The following is a 17,327-nucleotide window of genomic DNA, read 5'->3' on the forward strand; positions in this document are numbered from 1 at the left end:
GGAAATGTTATTGTTCTAGCTTTTCATTGTTTTCTTCTGTTTCTAAATATGCTGAAAAATCCAAAAGGATCCAGAGAACTTACCCATTAAAACGTCTACACATTTTATAACACCAGTAGATTTAAGCTGAACTGTAGCCTCATTTTTCTGAAAAGTTGTGTTGATCAGGTTCCTGTTTTACAACAAGTCAATATCAACTAATATTTCAATATCTTATATTTTGCTTATTTATTTTTGTGCCAGGACTGTGGGTATGTACTGGGAGTCTTTTAGGTTAACTCTTTGCTCAGAACTCTACCATTGGAGCCCAGCTCCACTTCCAGACTTTTGGAAGTTAATTGGATCCACTGCCATGCTGGAGTGCAAACTCAAGGTTTTGTACTTGTTAGGCAAGTGTTATTATTAATACACTCTTGCTTTAAAGCCCACAACGGCTTTGGCCTCTCCATCCTCCTTAGCTTTACAAATGCTGGGGCTATAAGCTTATATCCCCAAATATGCCTTATTTTTAAAGAAAATCTCTAGCTATTTTTAAGAAAATAGCTAGGATAATAGTGTATCACACATGTTATCTTAGCTATTCAGGAGGTTGAGATCTGACAGTAGCTGTTCAATGTTAGCCGGCTAGAAAAAGGCTGGAAGTAGAACTGAGGGTCAAGTGGTTAGAGAATACTAGCTTGGATCAAAAAAGCTCAGGTACAGTGCCCAGGCCCTGAGTTCAAGCCTTAGGACTGGAGTCTATTTCTGCTTGACACTTCTTCCTTTAAAGTTTTTGTAGTTTGTGTATTAAAAAATTAGTATTATATATATATATATATATATATTTTTTTTTTTTTTTTTTGTGGGTCATGGGGCTTGACTGGCCTGGGTGCTGTTCCTGAGCTCTTCAGCTCATACCACCCTACCCTTGAGCCAAGCCCAACTTCCTGTTTTCTAGAGGTTAATTGGAACTAAGAGACTCTGGTCCTTTTGTGCCTGGGCTGGTTTTGAACCTTAATCCTCAGATCTCAGCCTCCTGAGTAGTTAGGATCATTGGCATGAGCCACCGAGTCAGGCTTATTATTATTTTGTGATGCAAGTTTTTGAACTTGGCCTTATAGCTTGCTTGGCTTGCTTGGCTTGCTTGACTTGCTTGACTTGCTTGACTTGCTTATTTGCTCTACTTGAGCCATACCTCCAACCTTGTTTTTCACTGTTTATTTGTAGATGGAATCTAGCACACTTATCTGCTCAGGCTGGATTTGAGTCAAGTTCCTCTGGATGTCAGTCTTCTGAGTCTGTAGGATTATAGGTATTAGCCAGCAGTCCTTGGTTTGGTTATTGAATTAAATGTTTTTTTTTTTTTTTTTTTTTACTAATTAAAAAGTTGTATTATTGTTTAAGATTTAATTAAATATTTTAAAGATTTTTTAAAATTTGTGTAGTAGGAATAATTCTACTTCACAGGTTTGCTATAATCAGCTGATACGAATATTTGGCTCATAATATTAACTGTACTTGTATTAAACAATTTTTTTCAGGTACTTAAAACATTTTTTACATGTTGTAAACATGCTTAATGAATGAACCAGCTTGTTTGTGTTTATGTCAGTTTTTGTCTATATTGTCTTCCTTTCTTGTCCTTTCTTTGTTTCAGTCATAATTGGTTTTATTCTTGTATTTTTTTCAGCCTTTACAACTATAACAAATACATGAAACAAATGAAAAGGTGGCAAAGCCAGGTGTTGGTGGTTTATACTTGTAATTCTAGCTACTGTGGAGGCTGAGATTGGAGGATTGGTTTCCAGAGCAAGCCTAGGCAACTCAATTTATCGCTGGGGTGATGTAGAGAATGGTCATAGTTACATTTGTTAGTAGTGGGTACATTACTTCTTGAACATTGATACTCCTTATACCCCCTTCCTATGTTTTTCTTACCCCTTCTCCCCGACCCATGAGACTTTTTTTTTTTTTTTTTTTTCTGTTGTGGGACTTGATCTCTGGGCCTGGACGTTGCCCCTGAGCTCTTCAGCTCCAGGCTACCATCCTACCCCTTGAGTCACAGTGCCATTTCTGGTGTTCTGGTGGTTAATTGGAGATCAAATTTTCATGGACTTTTTAGTGCCCGGGCTGGCTTTGAACTGTGATCCTCAGATGTTAGTCTCCTCAGTAGCTAGGATTACAAGTGTGAGCCATCCCCATCTGACTCCATGAGACTCTTATCCTCACTCATGAAAAAAGCCAGAAGTAGAAATAAAAGGCCAAAGGATAACTCTCAATCTTGATTTCAAACCCCAGTACCAGCATATAAACACAAAAATAAAAAGAAAAATAAAAAGGTCATTTATTTTGCCTCTAAATTTTGTAGACTTCAATTCATGTTGGTTGGCTTATTGCCAAGGTTAGAGGCCAAGGTTAGAAGTTTGAGCAGAGCAGACTCACTCAAAAGTGAATAGAGAGGAGGGGCTTTCTCAGAAATGCACCACATGACTTAACTTCCTCCTACTAAGCCCTTTGTCCTAAAGGTGGTTCCACTACCTCACTGTAGAGGAGAGGAAACCTTCAACACAGGTCCCCTGGGGGGTGGTAATGATCTGCTCAAAGTTACTGAAGATCTTTGTTTTTGTTTTCCCATTTTTCTCTCATCTCTTGCCATTTCAGGTTTCAGTGTGTCATTTCCTCAAATAATTGTTCTGTGAGATCAACAGACTATTCAGTCTGTTACCATTCTGCTTTTTTTTTTTTTTTTTTTTTTTTTGGTGGGTTGTGGGGCTTCTATTCTGGGCCGGGGCACTGTCCCTGAGCTCTTCAGCTTAAGCCTACCACCCTATCCCTTGAGCAACAGTGCCACTTTGTTTTATAGTAGTTAATTGGAGATAAGAGTCTCAGGTCCTTTTGTGTCTGGGCTGGCTTTGAACCTTGATCCTCAGATCTCTGCCTCCTGAGTAGCTAGGATTACAGGCATGAGCCATCTCGAATATCCTTGGGTTTTCTTAAGCCACATCACCACTGTGTATGTGTATGTGGAACTGAGGAATCAAACCCAGGGCTTTGTGCATGCTAGCAAGCACTCCAGCACTAGGCCATGCTCCTGGCCCCTACTCATTTCTTTTTAAATACTGTTACTCCTTTCCTCATTTTTCTCTTGTTTAACCCTACCTACTTCCCTCTCCCCTAAGTTATATAGTTCATTTCCAACATAGTTGTGTAGTTCATTGTTGCATTAGTTCATCCTGTTGTTTCCGTGATTCCCTTACCAGTCCATGGATCAGATAAACTTACTTATATACAAGACAAAAGGCTACAGAAAACTAAAACAAACAAACAAAAAAGAAATAATTGCATACAGAGCATAATAAGGACCTCTTGTTTCCAATTCATGGAGTTTATTTTGATACGTTTCTTTCATTATATATAGTCCTATGCACTTAGCAATTGGTCTATTTTGATCCCATTAAGAATGCCATGGACATATTCTAGTTCTTGCATGTGAGGGAAGTGATGTAAGCTTTTCTTTAGTCCTGACTTTCTTCACTTAATAAAAATTTTTCCAGGTCTTTCCATTTCTTTACGAATGGTGGGGCAGTGTCATTCTTTCTAATGGAAGGCTAGAACTCCGTTGTGTATAATATACCACATCTTCTTGATCCATCCATCTACTGAGGGGCATCTGGGTTGGTTCCATATCTTAGCTGTAGTAAATAATGCTGCAATTAATATGGTTGTGCTGGTAGCTTTAGTATGGCCTTGTTTATGGTTATTTGGGTAAGGGCCAGGAGTAGGATTGCTGGGGAGGGAGCTCTATTTAGTCTTTAGAGAGTGCTTTCCAGAGTGGTTGAACAAGTTTATACTCTAACCAACAGTATAGTAGAGTTTCCCCTTTTGGCCACATATTTGCCAGCATCTGTTAGAATGAAATCTTACATGTGTTATGAAGAACTCTGCTGGGGTAAAGTGGAATCTCAATGTTGTTTTGATTTGCCTTTTTTTTTTTTTTTTTTGCCAGTCCTGGGCTTGAACTCAGGGCCTGGGTACTGTCCCTCAGCTTCTTTTGCTCAAGGCTAGCACTCTACCAATTGAGCCACAATGCCACTTACTGCCTTTTTTGTGTCTGTGGTCTGGGGAATTGAACTGAAGGCTTCATGCATGCCAGGCAAGAACTCTTTCACTAAACCACATTCCCAGCCCTGATTTGCATTTCTGTTATGGCCAGAGATGTTGAACATTTCTTTACATGTCTATTGACCATCCTTATTTTCTCTTCACAGAAGTCTCCAAGCTCACTTATTAATGGGGTGGTTGTTTCTTTGAGGGCTTTTTTTTTCTTTTTGGGTGGGGGGATTTAATTTTATGAGGACCTTGTCTGTTGTATGGCTAGTGAAGATCTTTTCTCAATCTATTTATCTTGCTAGCTATGTTCTTTTTTATGAAGGAGTTCTGCAGTTTAATGCAGTCCCATTTATCCAGGTTTCTTCGATTTGTTGTATTTCTGGGTCTTTATTAAAGTTTTAACCTTTGCCAAGGAGCCTTAGTGTTTCCTCTTTTCCTTGCTGAAAAATTTTCAGGGTATCTCCTGTAACCTCGAGATCTTTCATCCATTTCGAATTGAGTCTGGGGCAGGTTGATATATAAGGTTCTAACTTCAGTTTTCTACACTTGTATAGCCAAGTCTGCCAGCACCACTGGTTGAAGAGATTGTCTTTCTTCGATCCTATTTTTGTGGCTCCCTTATCAAAGATTAGGTAGCCATAGGACTACAGGTTCATTTCTGGGTCTTCAGTTCTGGTCAGTTGGTCAAGAGGCCCAATTGTGTGTATGTATTTTAAAGTTAGTATATAAGGGGAATTTTATTGTGACATTTCCATTAATGTACACAAAGTGTCCTGATAAATCCTATACTACTCTCTCTTTCACTTACCTTTATATTGTTTTAAGACTGTTTTTTTTTTTTTTATTATTTTTTTTTGGCCAGTCCTGGTGCTTGAACTCAGAGCCTGGGCACTGTCCTTGCACACTTTTGCTCAAGGCTAGCACACTGCCAGTTGAGCTACAGTGACACTTCTGGCTTTTTCTGTGTATTTGGTTCCAGGGACTTGAATCCAGGGCTTGCTGCATGCTAGTCGAGCACTCTATCACTAGGCTACGTTCATTGCCAGAAAATCTTTTTTGTTTGAAGCCATCCTACGCAGAAAAGTTCCTAAGACTATCATCTCTAATAAAATACCAAGCACTGGAAGTAGAATTGTGTCTCAAGTGGTCAAGTACTTGGGCTGTATTGAAAAAGCCGTGTTCAGAGCTAAGGTCTTGAGTCAACGTTCCAGTACTAGCATAACAGCAACAAAAAAACCTTACACTATAAATTATTTTCTTTTTTACTTTTTGTTGTTTTGGTATAGGACCAGACCAGACTAGCTCCAAATTCACTATTCTATCGTGGTCTGGTATTACATATATGTGATACCAAGCCTAAGTTAGAAATTATTTTTTAACTCTGCTCTCTCTCTGGCTTCTGCGTAGTAGTAGTAGTAATATTAGGTGTTCAGAAGATATTAGTTGAATATAGGGAGGTGATGATGAGTTAAGACTTTGGAGGTTAGAAATCTGGGCATTCATCCTAATTGTAACTTGAGTAATTATCTAGCATTTCTATACCTAATTCTTTTTTTTGTTGTTGGTGGGATTTGAACTCTGGGCCTGGGCACTATCCTTTAGCTCTTCAGCTTAAGGCTACCGCTCTACCCCTTGAACCACAGAGCCACTTCCAGTTTTCTGTAGTTAATTGGAGATAAGAGTCTTACGAACTTTAGTGCCTGGATTGGCTTTGAATTATGATCTTCAGATCTCATCTTCCCAAGTAGCTAGGATTACAGGCGTGAGCCCCAGCACCCTGCTTAATTCTTTATTCTTTATTTTTGGTCTGGTACTGGGCTTTGAATTCAGGGCTTCTAGCTTGCTTGGCTTGCTTCATCTTTCACTTGTTTTTCCAACATGAGCCACACTACCGGTTTGGTTTTTTAATATAATTACGATAAAGTTGTTACAATTACATAAATCAGGTAATGAGTATATTTACTTTTGTACAGTATCACACACTCTTTCCCTCTGTGTTTCCCAGTTTTTTCCTCCTGTTTCTACCCACATGTTGTATAGTACATTTTTAACGCAGTATCTAGTGAGTATCACTGCTGCCTTTGTTTACCCTAGTTTGTCTTTTTGATGGATATATTGGAGATGGAAACTCATGAGCTCTTGTCTGGGCTCTCTTTCGACTTTGATCCTCTGGTTTACAGACTCACGAGGAACTAGGATTAACCTGAATTAAGCTCCAAGTTATTAATCATTAACATAGGAAAAAAATATATATAGTGTGTGTGTGTATGTGTCCAAGGACTTGAAGTCATGGGCTCATGGTCCCTGAGCTCTTCAGCTCAAGGCTACCATCCTACCCTTTGATCCAAGTCCCACTTCCTGTTTTCTAGAGGTTAACTGGAGACAAGAGTCTCAGGTCCTTTTGTGCCTGGGCTGGCTTTGAACCTTGATCCTCAGATCTAAGCCTCCTTAGTAGCTAGGATTACAGGCATGAGCCACCGTGCTGGTGAAACAATGTAATATTAAGGTTTATTTGGAGATTTAACTAGGAAGTGAGTTCTTTGAGCTTTCTCCAACAACCAAGCACAATCTCGGTGGCTGAAACAATACAAATTTGTTCTCTCAATTTTGGAAGTTAGAGGTTTGAAATCAGTTTCGTTGTAATCAAATTAGAATATCAAGACTACCACTCTTCTTAGAGTCTTTGGGGGAAGAATCTCTATTGCTTTTACATTCTGGTGATTTTTCTTTCCTGATTGTGTCATTGCAGTCTTTTTTTTGCCAGGGCCTGAGCACTGTCCTTGGATTTTCTCAAGGCTAGAGCTCTAACACTTGAGCACAGCACCACTTCCAGCTTTTTTGTGTATGTGGTACCAAGGAATCGAACCTGGGTCTTTGTGCATGCTAGGCAAGCACTCTTTGCTAGGCCAAACTCCCGACCCCTCTTACTTTTTTTTTGGTTGGTCATGGGGCTTGGACTCTGAGCCTGGGTGTTGTACCTGAGCTCTTCCGCTCAAGGCTTCCGCCCTACCCCAGGGCCTGTCTACTGTCCCTGAGCTTTTCAGCTTAAGGCTACCACTCTACCCCTTGGCTATAGTGCTACTTCTAATTTTCTAGAGGTTAATTGGAGATAAGAGCCTCGGGGCCTTTACTGCCTTGGCTGGCCTTTGAACCACAATCCTCAGATCTCAGTCTCCTGAGCAGATAGCGAAGCCATGGTGCCCCTCCTTGTCATGGCAATCTTAATGCCTCTTCAGTGCATTGCTGCCTCCTTTTTGCCCTGTAATCTTCTAGCTCTCTTATAAGGATATCTTGTGGGTGACTAGGTTTAGGGTTCACTGACATATGTACACACACACACACACACACACACACGGAATTATGTTTTTTGTTTTGTTTTGTTTTTTGCCAGTCCTGGGCTTGAGCTCAGGGCCTGAGCACTGTCCTTGGACTTTCTCAAGGTTAGAGCTCTACCACTTGAGCCTCAGCACCATTTCCGGCTTTTTTCTATGTATGTGGTACTGAGGAATCGAACCTGGGTCTTTGTGCCTGCTAGGCAAGCTCTCTACCACTAGGCCAAACTCCCAGCCCCAGAATTATGTTTTGAGGAAGAGTTAATCAGGGAGTTAGAAGGGGGCTAGATAATAAAGGAATTTAAGAGAAAAAAATTAGGTGATCAAAATTGGGAGTTGCGTGATGTTTTGTTTAATTTAGTGGCTGTGTGGGATGCATGTATATTATAATAGGGATTATCTTGTTGGTTTTTGGTTACTTTTCTGTTGAAAATGTGTTGGGTTTATCTGTTTTAAGTGTTAAAATTTTAGAATCAGTTGTGTACCCCTTAAAGAATGTGGGGGGTTACTGTATTGTACATAACTACTGAAAATTAGATATTTATTTTCCTTGTTATCCTGTTAACTTTTAAACCATGTAAATGATTGATTTGAAAATCTTAAGGATGTCATTACACTCATTAATTTTTAATACAAAGAAAATGAAATCACATACTGATAATTTTATTCTTTCCATTTCTCTGTCAGGTTCTTTGGCATGGACACAAGTTCAGTAGGAACAATAGAATTGACTGATCCATCTCCTGTTTTATTAGGAAGTACAACCATGGCAACTAGTCTCACAAATGTAGGAAGTTCATTTAGTGGCTCATCGAATCCTTTAGTGTCTAGATCTACTAAGTTTCAGAACTCAGTAGAAGATGATGATGATGTTGTTTTCATTGAACCTGTGCAGCCTCCCCAACCTTCCACTCCAGTGGTTGCTGATCAAAGAACCGTAACATTTACACCATCAAAAAATGAAGAACTACATGGAAATGATCCTAAAATTGTTCCTTCTTCAAAAGAGTTGACTTCTCAGAAGGGAAGTGTAAGTGAAACAATTGTCATTGATGATGAAGAGGACATGGAAACAAATCAAGGTCAAGAGAAAAATTCCTCCAATTTTATTGAAAGGAGACCTTCTGATACTAAAAACAGAAACCATGATGTGGATTTCTCTACTTCTAGTTTTTCAAGAAGTAAGATAAATGCAGGGATAGGTAACAGTGGCATCACCACAGAACCAGACTCTGAAATTCAGATTGCTAATGTCACAACTTTAGAAACAGGTGTAAGCTCTGTGAGTGATGGGCATTTAGAAAATACTGATGGGAGAGATATGAACTTAATGATTACACATGTAACATCACTGCAGAATACCAACTTGGGAGATGTCTCTAATGGACTGCAGTCAAGTAATTTTGGTGTTAATATACAAACATACACCCCATCTTTAACTTCCCAGACCAAGACTGGAGTAGGACCTTTTAATCCTGGTAGAATGAATGTGACAGGAGATGTATTTCAGAATGGAGAATCTGCCTCTCATCATAATCCTGGTAAGCAATAGTAATGTTCTCTCAATTATTTTAAGCTTATAGCTGATTCTGTTTTCATTGTAGTAATTGATGCTGTTAGTGTTTAGTTTCTTCATATAAAGTATGTTAATTCCATTGACTTTTAATTTCCATTGAAATTTTAATGAATAGGATTTTAATGGATATGGACTAGTAAATATATCACAAAGTTATTTATGAGGTTCAAAAATATTTTGCATCTATGGTATTTTATTTGTCATCTGCTACTTTTTGCTAATATATTTTTACTATTTTACTTTGTAAATTAGAAAATGTAAAGATTAGCACTTTTAACAGTTGTATGATATATAGCAATTTGATTTGTTTTCTTTAGGTGTTTATATAATACTACCATTTCTTTTTTGCAAGTTTAGCAAGAATTTTCTTTAGTATAAGTAGGGAGAAATAGAAGATGAGAAACATTTCCTGTTCCTCATGTAGGAATCTTTTTTTGTGTTTATATGGATTATGGGACTTGAACTAGGTCTGGGTACTGTCCCTGAGCTCTACCGCTGAAGGCTACTGCCCTACCTCTGAGCCTGGGCACTGTCCCTGAGCTCTTCAGCTTAAGGTTACCTTACTACCCTCAGCCCCACTTCCTGTTTTCTAGGGGTAATGGGAGATAAGAATCTCATGTTCCTTAGTGTTAGTGCCTGGGCTGGCTTTAAATTGTAATCCTCAGATCTCAGCCTCCTGAGCAGCTAAGATTACAGGGATGAGCCACTGCACCAGGCTGACTGTTTCTGTTTATGTAGTACTAAGGAACCAAATTCAGAGCTTCATACCAGGTAAGTACTATACCATTATAACATATTTCCAGCCCTGGAAAGGAGGCTGACATTAGAGAATTACTGTTCAAAGCCAGTCTCGGCAGGAAAGTCTTTGACACTTTTTGGCCAGTCCTGGGGCTTGAACTCAGGGCCTAGGCACTGTCCTTGGACACTTTTTTCTCAGCACCACTTCTAGTTTTTTCTGTGTATGTGGTACCAAGGAGTTTAACCCAGCGTTTTGTGCGTGCTGGGTGAGCACTCTACCAGTAGGCTATGCTCCCAGCCCATGTGACATTCTTTATTTCCACCTAAAACTACCTAAAAACCAGGAGTGGAGCTGTGGCCCAAAGTGCTCGAGCACTAGCCTTGAGCAAAATAGCTCAGAGACATCATCCAGGCCCCAACCAAGTTCAGATCCTAGAACCAACAAAAAAAGTTGTTTGGAAATAATTGTATCTATTTTGTTTCAGACGTGGTATAGTCCAAAAATTCTCCCTGCCCTCAAGCTTGAACTCAGGGCCTGGGCACTGTCCTTGGGCTTTCCTCAAGGCTAGTGCTCTACCACTTGAGTCACAGCACCACTGCCGGCTTTTTCTGTGTATGGGGTACTGAAGGATTGAACCCAGGGCTTCCTGCATGCTAGGCAAACACTTTAGTACTAGGCCATTCTCTTCCCTCCCCACCTCTATCCTCCCTTTTTTCCCCACTAGTCTCAGGGCTTGAACTCAGGGTCCTTGTGCTTTCTCAAGGGTAGAGCTCTGCCACTTCAGCCACAGCAGCACTGAGGAAATGAACCCTGGTCTTCATGCATGCTAGGCAAGCACTCTTACCAGTAGGCCAATCTCCTGCCCTTAGTGAAGATTTTATTGTAATTTCATATTAATATTTGTCTTCATTGCTTAATGAAATATTCTATAAATATGAGTACTTCCTAACTAGTAACTAGTAAACAGTTTTTTAAAATGTTTCCTATATACTACTCACTATGCTTATTAAATACATTATATTATTTAATGTTTACTATGAGTTGGGGTACAATTTGTAGTTTAGATAGGAGTGAAGCACTTAGTTTAGCATCACAGTCTTACAAATGGTGGCTGTAGATTATGAGTCTTATTTTTTGGGTATGTACTGCTCTTGGGGCTTGAACTCAGGGCCTGCCACTGTCTGAGCTTTTTTTGTTCATCTAGCACTCTAACATAGGCCACAGTTAGATTTCTGGCTTTTGGGTAGTTAATGGGTATAAAAGTCAAGTCTCATGGATTTTCCTGCCCAGGTTAACTGAAAAACCTAGATCCTTAGATCTTAGCCTCCGGAGAAACTAGGATTACAGGTGTGAGCTACTGTGTCCAGCTACCATTCATTGATTCATTCTTTTTTTTTGCCAGTCCTGGGCCTTGAGCTTAGGACCTGAGCACTGTCCTTGGGCTTTCTCTAGGCTAGAACACTACCACTTGAGCCACAGCACCACTTCTGGCTATTTTCTATGTATGTGGTACTGAGGAATCGAACCTGTGTCTTACTGCACGCTAGGCAAGCATGCTACCACCAGGTCTCATTCATTCATTTTTGTTGGTCATGGGGCTTGGGCCTGGGTGTCTTATCCATGATCTCTTTTTGCTCAAGGCTAGTGCTCTACCATTTTGAACCACAGCACTACTTCCTGTCTTCTGGTGATTAATTGGATATAAGAGTGTCACAGACTTTCCTGTCCTGGCTGCTCACCATCTGAATAGCTAGGATTACAGGCATGAGCCACTGGCGCAGTTCCCCCCTCCCTCCTTTTTTTGCATGTATGAAATATATTTGGAAATATGTGTAAATTGTGGAATGGCTAAATTGAGCTAATTGACATGCATTACCTCACATACTTACTTTTGTTTTGAGACACTTAAAACCTGTGTTCTTTCTTGGGTGATAGTGGCTCATGTCTATACTCTTTAGCTATTCAGGTTGCTAAGATCTGAGTATCTCAGTTCAAAGCCAAGCCTGGCAGACAAATGCAAGAGACTGTTTTTTTTTTCAGTAACCATCAAAAAGCAGCAATAGGAGAGTGGAGGCATAGTTCAGATGGTGCCTCATCAGCTGTGAATGAAAAGGCTAAGCCAGAACATGACCCAGAGTTTAAGTCCTAGTACTGACATACAAGCTCTGTTAAGAAAGTAAGACTATAATACATGGTTAAGGAGAGCCAGAAGTTTCTACCTTAAACTCAAGTACTTCTTTGCTACTTATCATCTTAAACTTTTACAAAGGAGGAAGTTAAAAATTAATCTCTAGTATAAATTTCAGAATATTTAAACATCTATTTCATTACTTTTTCTTGTACATTTTGTTTTTAAGATTCTTGGATCTCACAGTCAGCATCATTTCCCCGAAATCAAAAACAACCAGGAGTGGATTCTTTATCACCAGTGGCCTCACTTCCTAAACAAATTTTCCAGCCTTCAGCCCAACAACAACCAACTAAACCAGTTAAAGTTACTTGTGCAAATTGCAAAAAACCTTTACAGAAGGGACAGACAGCTTATCAACGAAAAGGATCAGCTCACCTTTTTTGTTCAACTGCCTGCCTTTCTTCCTTCTCCCATAAGCCTGCTCCAAAGAAACTCTGTGTTATGTGTAAAAAGTAAGGTTTACATTTCAGCATAATTCCATGTGGTTGAATATTGGTGTAAAATTTGTAAGAACATTTTGAATAAGAGTCTTGGAGGTAATTACTATGTTTTAAGAATTGATAAGCTACTTTAATTCTTGAATCAAATCCAAGTTTGTAATGGCTTTGAAAGTTTACCAAGTTCAGATGGCTTATTCATATGGCTACCTATGCTTTCCTCAAGGCTAGAGCTCTACCACTTGAGCCACTTCTGGCTTTTTCTGTGTATGTGGTACTGAGGAATCGAACTTGGGACTTCATGCATGCTAGGCAAGCACTCTACCACTAGGCCAAACTCCCAGCCCCTTGTAATTAGTTTTAGTGTGTATGCATGTGTGTGTGTGTCCTCTCGTGTGTGCTGGTCCTGAGTCCTGAACTCAGGGTATGGGTGCTGTGCAGTCCTTGGACTTTTTTACTCAAGGCTAGCATTCTACCACTTGAGCTCCACTTCTAGCATTTTGGAGGTTTTTATGAGTTAAGAGTCTCATAGACTTTCTTCCCGGGGCTGGTTTTTCATCATCCTTGACTGATATCTCAGCTTTCTGAGTAGCTAGGATTACAAGTGTGAGCCACTGAGTTGTAATTGGTTTTTATTGTAATTACCATTGAAATCTTTAAATTTGTTGAAATACATGATTCTTTACATTATTACTTTTGTTTTTGTGATGTTGGGGTCAGACTTAGGAGCTTCACATTGGTTAGACAAAAGCTTTACTGCTAATTATTACTACTACTATTTATATTGTACATATCTTTCTTATTCTAAAAGTTGTAAAAGGCCCACTTACTTGAGACATACATGATTAGACACATACATGATTCTCTCTAGTGAGTATATTATTCTAAGAATTTATTGGTGTTAACCAGTTTATATTTGGTTCTTTAATTAAAATTGGTCAGATTGTACACTGTCTATAGAGTGAGATATTTTTTATTTTTTTAAATTTACTTTTTTATTTTTTGCCAGTCCTGGGACTTGAACTCAGGGCCTGGGCACTGTACTTGGACGTTTTTTGCTAAAGGCTAGCGCTCTTCCACCTGAGCCACAGCGTTAATTCTGGCTTTTTCTGAGTATGTTGTCCTGGGTAATTGAACCCAGGGCTTTGTGCATGCTGGGCGAGCACACTGCCAGTAGGCCATACTTCCAGCCCCTTATATTTTATTTTATATTATTTTATTTTTTCCATTCCTGTGCTTGAATTCAAGGCCTGGACACTGTCCTTGAGCTTTCTCAAGGCCAGTATACTACCATTTGAGCCACACTACCACTTCCAGGGTTTTCTGTGTATATGGTACTGAGGAATTGAATCCAAGGCTTTGTATATGCTAGGCAAGCACTCTACCACTAGGATACACTCCTGGCCCCAGAGTGAGATTATTTTAAGTCAGTAAGTCTTTGGTTTCTTATCTAATTGTTTTGACTAGAAATAATAGCTTTATAATTCAGGTACCAAATTTTTTTTCTCTGTTTTTCTTTCTCTTTATTCCATGCTGGTCCTGGGACTTGAATTCAGAACCTGGGTGCATTTCCTAAGCTTTTATGCTCAAGGCTAGTTACTTGAGCATAAAGTGCTCAAGTGTTTTAAGTGCTGTACCACTTGAGCCACAGCTCTACTTTTGGCTTTTTGTTGGTATTTGGAGATAAGAATATTATGGACTTGGCTGCACAGGCTGGCTTTAAATGTTGTTCCTCAGCTTTCAGCCTCCTGAGTACTTAGGATTAGAAGTGTGAGCCACCAGCATCCAGCCAGGAACCAGCCAGGTTTTTGCTAGCCTTTGAAAGATAAGATCTGATCATCCTCTTCCCCACCCCCATCAGTTATGGGGCTTGAACTCTGGGCCTGGGTGCTGTCCCTGGGTTCTTTAGCTCAAGGCTAGTGCTCTACCACTTGAGCTACAATGCCACTTCCGGTTCTCTGGTGTTAATTGGAGTTAAGTGTCTCATGGACTTTAGTGCCTGGGCTGGCTCAGATCTCAACTTCCTGAGTAGAATTATAGGCATGGCTTATCCTGCCCATTTTTAAATATGGCTTTACTAATTAAAAATAATTAGATTATGATGAAATACCTGAAAGGTGAAACTAGGTAGACTTTAAAAATTTTTTACTTTATTTTTATTATAGAGATGATGTACAGAGCAGTTATATTTACATTAGTCAGATAGTGAGTGCATTTCTTTTTGTATAGCTTTTTCCATGCCCTCATTCTCTTCCATTTCCTCCCTCCCATCTCCATGAGTTGTGTAGTTGTTTTTTAGTTTGTTTGCTTGCTTTTTTTTTTACTGTGTGTGTGTGTGTGTGTGTGTGCATGTGCACGTGTGTGTGCATGTACCTACGTGTTCAGGCGCACACACTGGTCTTGGGGCCTCAACTCAGGGCCTGGGTGCTCTCCCTTAGCTTTTGGGATTAAAGCTAGTACTCTACTACTTGAGCCACAACTCCACTTCTGGCTTTTTGTTATTTAATTGGAGATAAGGGGTTACAATTATTTTTAGATTTTTGGCACTTAGGAAAGAATTTATGGATTGCTTATATTTAATAAACTTACAACAATTTTTTGAGGTTTTTTAGGTTGCTTGACAAATAGACTTAATTGCAACAATATTCTTGAAATTCAGAATTTTGAACATCAGAAGTCATTATTTCTAATTGGAATTTGAGAGCTGTCAGATGGTTGATATAGTGTTTTTGATTTGGAATAATTCCTTTAAGGGGGGGAAAATTTGAGTTTCCACCTCTTACATGTTACCTTTCTTCTTGTCCAGAAGAGAGAGATTCAACAAGTGCTATATAAATTTAAACCTTAATGAATCAGTCAGTTCTTGACATTGACTCCTTGTGATTAACAAGTACTTATTTTAGTATTTCCATTTGCTGAATTTAAAGTTTTGATAGTATGATTTCACTTTCTTTTCTTTTTTCTTTATACTTCTATTATATATTTTTTCTTTTATATTCTTGTTTGTCCTTGGGTTTGAACTGTGCTTGTACACTGTCTTTGAGCTTTTGTAGGAGCTCAAAGCTCTAGTGGTCTCTTATCGTGAGTCATACTTCTATTTCAACTTGTTGGTGATTAAGAGTCTCGTAGATGTTCCTTGCTAGGCTGGTTTCAAACCACAATACTTAGATCTCAGCTTCCTGAACACCTGTAATACAGGTGTGAACCACCAGTGCCTAACTAAGTAGCTTTTCTTCTAAGTGTTTTTTTTTGGTCGGTCATAGGGCTTGAACTCTGGGCCTGGGTGCTATCCCTGAGCTCTTCAGCTCAAGGCTACTGTCCTACCCCTTGAACTACAGTGCCACTTCTAGTTTTCTTGTGGTTAATTGGAGATAAGAGTCTCAGGATCTTTAGTGCCCAGACTGTCTTTGAACCTCGATCCTTAGATTTCAGCCTCCTGAGTAGCTAGGATTACAGATGTGAGCCACCACGCCCGGCTTACTTCTAAGTCTTTTACTGCCAAGAAACTATACTTCCTAGATCTGAAAATAGTGTTTTATTTCCATGATTGAATTTGTGGAAATGTCAGTTGTAATCTTATATTTGGTTTCTTTTAAAATGAAATTTTACTTCAAATTGTACCTCGTATTTTTCAGAGATATTACTACAATGAAAGGAACTATTGTTGCTCAAGTGGATTCAAGTGAGTCCTTCCAGGAATTCTGTAGTACATCTTGTTTGTCTCTCTATGAAGACAAGCAGAATCCTACTAAAGCAGCTCTAAATAAATCAAGATGTACAATCTGTGGTAAACTAACTGAGGTTTGTATTTTTATACTTTCACTTAGCTGTAACTACGATTTATGTTTTTAATAGCTTTATGTACTCCTTATATATATTTCCTTAAAAGTAAGGATATATAAAAACCCTTAAAAATATCCAATTAAAGGGGCCAGGAGTGCTTGCCTAGCATGCATGAAGCCCTGGGTTCAATTCCTTGGTATCACATACACCGAAAAAGCCGGAAGTGATGCTGTGGCTCAAATGGGAGAGCACTAGCTTTGAGGAAAGCCCAAGAGCTGTGCTCAGGCCCTGAGTCCATCCCCCAGATCAACAAAAATTGATGGGAAAATTTATGTTAATTATTTTTTATTGATGTTTGAAGCAGAGACAAAAATCATAATGTTGTAGATGATTTTTAATTTTTCTAGTAATATTTTAATTTTTCAATAGTTTTCATAAGACTGATGAGTGCTCTTAATGGCACTTAATAGCGGAGGGAATTTATTTTTTTTACTTTTTGGTGCTTGCCTGGCACTATTCTTGCCCCCGCTCTTTTACTCCCCCCCCTTTTTGCTGTCTGGGGCTTAAATTTGGCCTGGGTCCTATTCCTGAACTCTTCAGTTCAAAGCCAGTGCTATTGGAAATAAGAGTCTTACAAACTTTCCTCAGATCTCAGCCTCCTGAGTAGCTAGGATCATGGAGTGAGCCACCTGTGCCCTGCTTTTTTTGCTTAAGTCTAGTGTTCTACCACTGAAGCCATCGCTTAGCTTCCAGCTTTTCTAGTGACTTAAGTGTAGATAAGAATCGCATGAACTTTTCCTGTCTAGATTGGCTCTGCACTGCAGTCTTCAGATCTTAGCCTGGAGTTGTCATAAAGAGAAATTTATATTATTGATTATGATACTGAGTAAAAGGAAACCTGTGTATACATACATACCTCATTTGAATTGTTTGTAACATTTATTCCTTCCCTTTTTAAATAAATGTCTTTTATTTGTTGTAATTCCTTTTATAAGTTGTATGAAGATTCCCAGGAGCCTTATTTATTAATATATGTAATTTGGCTTTTTTTCTTTTTTGGGGGTGGGGTGCGTTGTGGAGCTTGAACTCTGGGCCTCGACACTGTCCCTGAGCTTTTCAGCTCAAGGCTACACCGCCTTACCCTTGACCCACAGCCCCACTTCCCATTTTCTTTTTTTGG

The 17,327-nt window shown here is 39.2% G+C and overlaps 1 protein-coding gene across 1 annotated transcript in view; it reads left to right on the forward strand.

The window, feature by feature from the left end:
- Positions 1-17,327, forward strand: part of Zmym2 (zinc finger MYM-type containing 2) — a 90,083-nt gene that overhangs the window by 19,263 nt on the left and 53,493 nt on the right. Inside the window, exons 2-4 of the mRNA XM_090342438.1 lie at positions 8,109-8,962; positions 12,094-12,379; positions 16,000-16,165. Coding sequence (XP_090198564.1) covers positions 8,109-8,962; positions 12,094-12,379; positions 16,000-16,165 — 1,306 coding nt within the window. The remainder of the gene's footprint in view (positions 1-8,108; positions 8,963-12,093; positions 12,380-15,999; positions 16,166-17,327) is intronic.

Source organism: Megascapheus bottae, chromosome 11 (genome assembly GCF_031878675.1).
Source record: "Megascapheus bottae isolate mThoBot1 chromosome 11, mThoBot2.hap1, whole genome shotgun sequence".
In the NCBI taxonomy this organism is placed as follows: domain Eukaryota; kingdom Metazoa; phylum Chordata; class Mammalia; order Rodentia; family Geomyidae; genus Megascapheus; species Megascapheus bottae.